The sequence below is a fragment of the Anomalospiza imberbis genome, chromosome 9, assembly GCF_031753505.1.
Source record: "Anomalospiza imberbis isolate Cuckoo-Finch-1a 21T00152 chromosome 9, ASM3175350v1, whole genome shotgun sequence".
In the NCBI taxonomy this organism is placed as follows: Eukaryota; Metazoa; Chordata; class Aves; order Passeriformes; family Viduidae; genus Anomalospiza; species Anomalospiza imberbis.
Genome location: NC_089689.1, coordinates 21,158,656 through 21,168,382, shown reverse-complemented (window position 1 = coordinate 21,168,382; position 9,727 = coordinate 21,158,656). Strand labels below are relative to the sequence as shown.

Genomic DNA, 9,727 nt, shown 5'->3' with positions numbered 1-9,727 from the left:
GAAGGCACTAAATGAACCCAAACCCACAATCCCCTCTCCCACCCCTCAAAGTCACCTGCAAGGAGGAGCACAGCCCTCTCCTGTTTCCAGCACCAGGCAAGTGGCATTGGCCAGCTGCAACTCCTGGCAGCTGGATTACTGTTCCAGAGAAGTCAACAGTGAAACCAGGCAGGGGACAGCCCAACCAGGGGAATCCCTCTGCCTCCCATAAAAAAGGCCCAAGGCAGCAGAAGAAAGAGGCCAGCCAAGCTTGTTTGATAGCTTTATTGCTTCTGTGATATGACTGAATTGATGTGACATAAGCCGGCTTGGAGGAGCCTGCAAGACTCTTACCCTCCCTGCCTAGAGGGAAAATTAAAAAAAAATGCAGAAACTAAAACTAATTTTAAAAACTCATTGAGTTCTTGCATTTTGGCTTGGTACAGTACCGGCGAATGCACTGGCCTTTTCGAGACCCTGTGCAGGCTGTGCAAGGAGCCAGAGCCCAGAGGGGCTGGGCCACAGGGGCTCCTGCACTGGAGGACACGTCTCTAATACTGCAAGTGACACATGCTCTGACCGAGAGCACACGCCATACTGGTGCCCATGGAGCTCAGCGTGGTGGCTGCCTCCCCACCAAACACTCTGGAAGCCCTTGCCTGTGTCCAGTTCTGCCCATAACCAGCCCAACTGCATCCATTTGACACAGCCCTGTCCTGACACCTTCCCCCGCTCCCAGCAGTGCTCACACTGAGGGGTAGCACAGCACGGCCAGGCAGGGCCTCTCCACTTCTCCCTCCATGGAAGGAGACACTGGAAGCCCAGAGATGCTGGGATGAGGAATGCTGGGCTGGATCCCAGTGCTGCCTCATGCTACCTGGCCATGGTGCTTACCTTTAGCACGCGTGAGCTCGAAGCCACAGCACGGCCAGGCCTAACAGGGTGAGCTGGTGGTGGGAGCCCAATGCCAGTGTGGTGGGCACTGACACAAACGCAAAAGCAGCTCATGGTGTGGTCAGCACAGCAGCAGCAGCTCTCCGGCACCTCCTGTCCTCCAGAGCAGCACATGCAGGCTGCCCTGCAGCTCCCCAGACCTGCTCCCTGCACTAGCTGGAGCAAAACCCACTGTGGTCACTGGCCCCTGATCTCCCTGTGTTTCTCTGGGCTGTCTCTAGGCAGGTTCCCTGCCACCTGAGTGGCCTTTCTGCACCAAAGTGCATCAGAGGCACCAGGCAATCCCGCTCTATATTTAGGCTGTGGAGAATTCCCCTGGGCTCTCCCTTCTGATCTGACAAGGTGAGTCACTGCGAGGGAGAGGCCAAGACTCACATCCGTCCCACTGACCCTGCTCTGACCCGTGTGCACCGCTCCGAGCTGCCAGGACTGCTGCGTTTCAAGGGCGGGAGGTGGCTGCAGGTGCACGTGGGGAGGCAGCCAAAAGAATGACACCCAGGAGCAAAACCCAGTGCTGTGCACTGCTCCTGGAGCTGGAGCCCCATCAACTGGCCATGGGCTGCTCTGTGGTGTCAGTGAGCTAGAGGAGAGTCTTGGTCCCCAAACACTCTTTCCTTCTACATGCAGGTGGTCCTGACCCACCGCAGTCACTCTGGGCCATGCACTCATCTATTCAGCTTGGACTCTTCTGCCTGGAGACCCCTGTAGAGGGGAGGGCTTGGAGTCACCTCCCTGGTCTGTAGGAGCAACTTCCCATCAGGACCTGTTCATGGCTGTGGTGGAGAGCTGGGATGACAGGGAAGGCTGAGCAGTGGCCATGCTGTGTCCTTGGACCTGGAGCCAGTGAGTTGGAAGATAAAAGTGTCCTGGAGCTTTGTAGTGTTCAATAAACCAACTGAACGATCCTCTGTGGGGGTCTCAGCAGAGACACCAAAGGCTCTTCCCTCCTCCTTCGGGATGCAGCTGCCCACTCTGCCATCTTGGCTCACTGCAGCCCATGGATACAGCCCTAGGGCTCTCATGGCAGCTGGTTAAAGCACCAAGACAGAGAGAGAGTGGATGTCAACCCTTCCCCAGCCACAGCCTCAGCCAGACCCAGACCAAGCATTCCCACTGCCAGCATGGCTGGGACTCAACAGAAGATGGTCCCAAGTCCAGGCTGACACCCAGGAACTGCAAAGGGAGAGTTGCCTGGTGAGAGCCATGGAAATTCAGTCCCATGGAGTCCTCAAGAAGGAAAAACAAACTGGGAGATACTTAAAACGAGTATCTGCCACAGCATATACTCAAAAACCTGCTGCAAACCTCAAAGAGCATCCTGAAAGGAGTCATGTCCCTGGGGGAAACAGGGACTGCCTGGCTGGGAGGCCAGGGCAGTGGGGATGGGACATGGGAAGGGTAAAGGGAAGGAGAGCCTCCCAGCATGCTTTCTGCAGCCCAAAAGCAGCAGGGTCTTTGAGCTACTCCCAGATGACAAGGGAAACAGCAGCCACAACAAGAAGCTGGGCAGGACTTGCCCCTGAGCAAGCTCCTTGGCTACAGGCACAGCAGGCAAGAGAGGCTCCTGAGGGAGGCATCCCACACCGGTCTGTAAGCAGCAGTCAGTGCCACGTCCTGGGAGCTGCCTCTGCCTGCAGCCTGGTCTCAAACCATTCTGTACAGTTTGCTCGTCTGCCCCACGTCTGGGTCACTGCCTGCCCCTCCTGCACACCCCCTTGAGGGTCTCAGGTCCAAAGCCACAATCCCTGCAAGTCAGCAGGTGCAGAGTTGGTCTAGGGGAGCCATGTGAGCCCTGCTCTGAGCATTCCTTGCCCATGCCAGGGTCATGCTCCCTTCAGTCCAGAGCAAGGCAGACTGCAATCCTTGGGCTGTGTCAGACACAGTGCCAGGACCCTGAGCCCAACCCACACCCATCTGGGATCTCCCTCCACTGACCCCAGCACCGGCTGGCTGTGTACCAGTACCTTGACATCCAGGTACTGGGACAGTGCCTGTGGTTGCACTCCAGCCTGCTCTGGGCTAGGAGAGCACAGGAGCCCACTTTCCACATGTAACTGCTCATTCCCTTAGCAACCTCCCTTCTGCCCACACTCTTCAGGTGGATGAGACCACCCTGCTGCCCTTGCACTTGGCCACGTTGATCAGTTTATTCCAGCTCCCCTGAAATACGTATACAAATCAAATGTGCAAATAGTGCATCTTGGGACCAACTGGGCAAAGGAAGGACATGCTCATGAGAGCAGGAGGAGCAACAGTGCTACAGCAGCACGGGAGGAGCTTGGAAATGGAGTGAGCAGGGGCCAAGCAGAGGCTGAGAGTTCCCATCAGGTTCCATCATCATTGAGGTCACACGTCGCTTAAATAGGGAACATGATTGAGTCTGGAACGTAAAACAAACATCTTCAGCAGTCTGCTCTCAAACTGTAAAGCTTGAGATCTCTGCTCAAGATCTGACCTCCTTCCAAAGAATAAATTACTCCCCTCCCACACAAAACCAAAGCGAGATGCTGTCCAGAAACAGTGACACAAGTCTGCATGGACTCTTCAGGGGCCCTGCACAGCAGGCACAAACCAAGAGGCCTGGAAGCCTTGAGCACAATGGGGTAGGCTCCTCTGCATCGTGATGGCCAGGAAGTTGGGGAGGGTCTGCTGTAGGTGGAGAAAGCCACCGGCTCCCTGCTCCACCTCGGGGTCAGGGCAGAGGCAGAGCAAATGGCTATGGAAAACACAGCCAAGTCAATGGCTGCTGTTGCTGCCTCTGTGGAGGATGCGAAGAAAAATACAGAAAAACAAACCCATGTTCATCTCCATCCAGAAGCTCCAAGTGGAGAATGAGAGGAAGCCATCATTCTCCCTTCAAATTGCAGCAGCACCAATGACACTGAAGTTTTGGATGGATTTGTTTTCCTGGGGAAAGGTCAGAGGCTGGTGACAATGCAGATGGAGCATGAAGAGGCCAGGTTTTTCGCAGGGCTGTGCGCAAGCAGACTTTGCCTTGTACCTTGGTATTTCTAGTATGGTTCCAGCAGAGTCTTTTAAAAAATAATACTTTGTACATTCAGGCTTTACTGCCTTGGGGCAGCATCACCTCCCATTTGGCACTAATCATTTTATTCACAAACCTTTCTTCTCTCTCCTGAGTCTTTCCTGTCTAATTCAGGATGCAGAAGATCTGTCTGCGATGCAGAGTTCAAGAACTGTCCACTCAGCCCCTTGCCCACCTCCTGCCAGCTCTAGGCCAAGAGGTGGGAGATGTAACCCTCGTGCAGACTGGCAAAGCAAGAGGGTCTTCCCAGAGCACCTGGGCATCTCTGTGTGTCTTCAGTGAGGTGGGATTCTTGCAGGGGGCTGCCAGTGCCTGCTCCCAGAGCTGCAGCGTGTCTTCGTCTCCTCCCATGGATGCAGTGGCTGCAGCCACTCAAATCCCACTGGTTAGGTCAGTGATGACTCGGGCTTTCACCAGCTTTCTCAGAAATTCCTTCTCCCGCTGGATGTTGTGCGTCCAGGACTGGAAGAAAATGAGAGAGACTGGTCAGCAACTACCCTGGCCAAGCATGTTCCTGTCCCTCATGCCTGGGAGACTGTCAAAGACACAGATCCTGCTGTAGATCAGAACAGCCCTGGCACACCAAGAGCCTTCTTTTATGTAAAGCTGACACAGTCAGCAGGGTCAGACCCATGTACCTAAGGTAGAAAGTTTCCCCATGGGCTGGGGGAAGTCTTTTGGCATGGTGAGATCTGGGCAATCCAGGTCCCTTGGGCAGATGTGCCCTCCCAAAGTATAGCACACAGGAGTCCAACAGCACAGCACTGGTGATGGTCTATGCCAGGAACAGAGCTGGCAGAGGACACAATGGCAGGACATGTACCCACCCCACACAGCACCCTGCCAGGCCATGGCAGTGCATGGGGGTACATGCAGCTGAAACACCCCAAGACCATTCCCATCAAAGCTGACTCTTGCTTCTGCTAGCCCTATCAAGGGGAAATCACATGTTAAAGGTTACACTAATACAATGTGAGGGTGAAACGGCCACATCTCACAGCAGGTACTTCAGAGCAGTGATTGCTATAGCTGGTGTCAGCCCACCCAGATGTGTTCCTTGCAGCAGGCTTGAGTTGGGATCACAGCATCTGCCCTCACACACCTGTACTGGGACTATTGAAGCATTTAATGAAAGCAGGAAGTGGTTTGCCACACCATGGAGTCCAAGGCAGAACAGGGGAAAAGCAACTTTCCCCAAAATCTCCCAACAGGACAAGAATCACAATACACGATTTCAGCACAGTGCTCTGGTCAGCAGGTAATCTGAACTCTAAATACAATCTGGACCATGACAAAATCACTCTACAGGAGCCTCCCTGAAATGGCCTCAAACCAACAAAGCATCAGCCCCATGAGCACACTGAGGGCACTCTGTCGTAAGTATTGAAATCCAGTTTACCCACAGCCAAACCATGGGCACCTGCCTGCAAGGCACCAGTTGTATACATCATGCACAGTGTGCCTCTGGCTCTCCTGTCATCCTGCTTATCCTGCCCCGTCCTGTCTGGGACGAGCAGCTCTCAGCCATGACTGCTGTGTGGCACTGACAGCCCCAGGCATGACATGCACACAGCGGGCTGACAAGAGGTTCAAGGCACTGAAGGTCCCTCTCTAGATCTCTAGAACATTTTGGAAACATCTTTCTTGCTGCTACTGCGCATTGACAAGCCACTTCCATCCCCTCAGTGCACAGGAATGACAACAGTTAAAGCTGCTAAAGAAACTTCAGGCAGGTATTGCCTTGTAACCTGTGTTCCAAAGAAGTCTTTGACTTCCTCTGCTTCCAGTGACACTGTTACCTGAACACTGGAAAGGCTACACCACTACTGGGAACAGGAGCACACATGGAGAACTGTGCTGGTGCTCCTTGGGACCCTGGAAATGCGTAAGGCCCTATCTCTAAACTGAAAAGATGCTGCCCTGAAACAACTCAGTGCTTGGCTTCAGCTAACATAAAAACAGAAACTGACAAGTGGCACTGGGAATAAGGGTTACAAAGGCTTGTAAAAGGAAAAAAGCATCAGTTCCAGAAAGCAGCAGTGGGAACGATGGTGGCGCAGAGAGGGCTGGGAGAGCAGGGCTGAGCGTGCATTGGAGCCAGAGAGCCAGGATCCCCCAATGTGCTGGAAACAGTTCCACATGTGGCATGTCAGCTGGGGGCCCTGGGCTTGGCCCCTGCCATGCAGCAGTGTCACTTCTGCCAACACAGCCCCTTGCTAGGAAGGCTCAGCCTGGCAGAGGCGGCCGAGCGTGGGTGAGCTCCTGCCCACAGGCAGGCAGCATTGCCTGCGGGCACAGAGGCCACCCTGGGACACCAAGTCTCAGCGCATTCACTTGCATTTAGCTGGGCTTGTTGTTGAAACCTGCCTGGAGCACCAGGAGCCTGATACCTCACAGCACAATCTGAGCCCTCCTCCATGTCTTTCAGCCTCATCACACCGTATGAGAAGCCAACTGGTTTTGGCCAGGACAACCGTTCGTGTTTGTGTTTTTTGTACAGATGAACTGGGGAGGCAGCCACTTGAAGGCAAACTCAAACCACCTAAAATGCCACCTCAGGCCATGTGCAAGTGCCTTATCTGATGGCAGGAGGAAATCTGCTTTGTGAAAAGTACAAGTGGAGCAGGAATTTAAGTTCAGGAGGCAGATAACAAAACTTTGGGTGATACAATTGCAGTCTCTCACATTACAGCTAGGTCTGGCTCCAGCACTCGCTGCAAAGCTGCTGGCAAGACCTACCAACCTGTGGTTGTTCAGCACCCAGGCTGCTTTATACCCCAGGCTCTGCCACTATCTGCTTTTCACAAGCAGACACTCACATGAAAGGCAATTCAGCCTCCCACCTGATCCATGGATCTTAGTGATGCCCACATCAGTACTCTCTAATGTTTTGTGGTTAATATAAGCCTACAGAGGAAGAGGTTCCCTTGTGAGAACACACTTTCATCCCTCCCAAGAGCACTATCAGGGCACTCAGTGTGGTGCTGCTCCCCCATCGTCCGACAGCAGCATGGGCTGGAGGGATGAGGCATGTCTTCAACACCAGCTCCGGTTACTGATTACAGGAGAGGGACTCACTCATCCCACTGACAGACCGAGCTGATCAGACCAAGGAAGCTGCATTCCAGCACTAGCAGCGGCAGTGGGGACAAGAGCCAGAGCAGTTTTCTCAAAACTGACAGGAAAGCAGGCACCTCAGTCCCATTGCTCTGACAGGAAAAGGCAACAAAATACATTCTAAACCCCAGAAGGTTTCAGGGTGTATACACCTCAAATAGCACCGTGGGTATGCACCTTAAATAGCACACAGTGCTAGCAGAAAACTCCAGCTCTTTTCTTGTCAATCTGCACCTCAAAGACAGTGATGGAGCAGTTTGGAGCATTTACTGTCACCTCCACCTTCCTGTCCCTGCATATCACCACCACTGCTGCAAGCTGGCAGACTGGCTCTGCCCTCTCTCTCCTCTGCTGCTCACATCCAATGCAGCTTCCACTTGTGGAATCAAACAGGCTGCTTGCCTGAGCCCATGGTAGGAGTAATGAACTTTGAGAGTTCCAGCAGGAACATCCCAGGAGGCTCCAGACCCCTTCTTGTTCTCCAGGGATCAGGCTAGGATTTCCTGTGCTTTGGGTCTGTCTCTGGGTAGAGGACATTTGCTTTTTCCAGTGGAGAGCGAAGCAGAGAGAGCAGAGTTACTCTGACAGCACTATTATGGCTGTTTATCCCAGGGAGGTGGCAGTGGCTCTGAGTGCTTGGTCACAGTTATTAGATGAGAATTTATCATCAGTTAAAGCCACCTTTCACGGTTATGCAAATGCAGCAGCCCCAGACCACCTATCCTTTTTATCTTGACAATTCCACAAAGAAGCACAAAACATCATCTGTCACTTCAAGAAAAGCCAAGTAGAATATTTTTAACCTAAGCAAATGTTTCAGAGACAAACCCAGGAGGAAGGTAAGCTCCCTGTCTGTAATCAGTTACAGTCGGGGAATGCCTCAGCTTCAGACCACATTATTCTTATCAAGCATGCTGCAATTTAAATATAGGAACACTAAATTAGAGAGAGTGAGTCAATGAGGAATGCATTCAAGAAAAACAGCAAGTTGTACAGAAGGAGTTCTCTCAGTTCTGTTACATCCTCTGTATTTCTGCATGTCAGCAGCACTTCCCCACGAAAACCTGCATAGAAAGCAGAGCAAGAAGTGCTACTTCATTGGCAAGAGTCGGTTTCCAGTCTCCACCAGTGCTAATTTATCTTTGTCTTTAACCTTCACTGCCTTGTCTCTAGAGCTGCTTAATTTTCATCACCAGACTGCCCCACTCTGCTTGAAACCGCTTGGGATTCACACGTCCTGAAACAAAAGGGATGGCTGGGCACCCTCATCTTCTTGTCTTTAGGGGATTTACTCACAGCTCCTTTATGCCCAGTCATTCTTATATCAACTTTAAATTTCAAACAGCTGTTTTTGCTCCTGCTTACTCTTAACACAGAAACTGAGAGAGGAACTGTATTTCTTTCCAGTCTTCATTTTACCAAGTTAAACAAGCAACGTCTTTCTTCTACCAAAACAAGCTGTTCTTTAACACCATGAAAACTGGGAAATCTCACTGAATTATAGGAGCTCCTTCTGCCCCTATTTTCTCCAGATTTACTTCCCATGAGCTAGGAAAAAAGGCTCACCACTGTCTCATGCAGAGGCAATTCCCTCACTTGACAAGAACTCCTTTCCTGTGGTCTTTCCAGAGCTCTATTTGTCTTTTTTTCCCCCCAGTAACAGTCTGGCAGCCTGAATTATTCTGTGATTTATTTGTACCTATCTAAGCACTTTCCTCCTCTGCCATTGCCAAATAATGCTATCCCAGATTAGAGTCAAAATGTCTGTTATTGCCCCAAATAGCATGACCTTCCATTCATACTCTTAGGTTTCATGTCACCCAATTCACTTCTGTTCTCAAGGTGCTCATGGCTTTCCTGGATGGTATTTTGATCCTCCCTTGTATTGACCACACCTGGTTTTGTCTCATCACAAATTCCACTTGCACACCATTGCCTTCTATGCCAAAAATCATGAAAGCAAACACTAAACATGACCTCCTGCAGAGGAACTCCCAGCTGTCCATTCAGTGCTGCTTTTTGTGTTCTTTTTTAGAGAGACTATTCATGTACAGGTGTTGCACCAAACCCTGGCTTCTGAAGCTTAACTAATAATAATATCTCACAAGGCACAGGATTGCACGCTTAACCGAACTTCTGACAGTCAGGACTGCTACACTTCCTCTGTCCCAAGAATTATTTTCTTTTTAATCAAATAAAGATATTAAATTAGTTTTTGTAGCCTGCCTTTGATAAATCTATGTTGTGTTTGCTTTCAGGATTTAATTATTCTTTCATTTAAACTCTGCTCTGAAGTTCTGAATAGTACCTCTGAGGTTGGTTTAAGAGTTCTGAATTTCACAGGATTATTTTCCTTGACTTGCTCCCATACCCCCCCACTGCCAAAAAAAAAAAAAAAGAAAAAAAAAAAAAGAAAAGAAAAATAGGTATTATATCCACTACAAGCTAATCCTGTGGAACTTGACAGATTTATTGTGGACCTTTTCCTCTGGACTTGCAGCTTAATTGGCTCAAAGTGGAAGAGAGATCTCTTGGGCTCTCACACCTACTGCATTAGCTCCAAGAGCTTTTGCCTTTCAGTGCTGAACCAGTAATTTTCATTTTCTGTGAACTTCTCACCATAAGTGACCC

The 9,727-nt window shown here is 50.9% G+C and overlaps 1 protein-coding gene across 19 annotated transcripts in view; it reads right to left on the bottom strand.

The window, feature by feature from the left end:
* Positions 1-249: 249 nt before the first annotated feature.
* The window catches only part of ST3GAL3 (ST3 beta-galactoside alpha-2,3-sialyltransferase 3), a 183,185-nt gene continuing 173,707 nt past the window's right edge, over positions 250-9,727 (bottom strand). For all 19 annotated transcript variants that reach the window (XM_068199119.1, XM_068199120.1, XM_068199117.1 and 16 more), the window contains one exon: positions 250-4,441. In XM_068199119.1, coding sequence (XP_068055220.1) covers positions 4,352-4,441 — 90 coding nt within the window. In that variant the 3' untranslated portion in view covers positions 250-4,351. The remainder of the gene's footprint in view (positions 4,442-9,727) is intronic.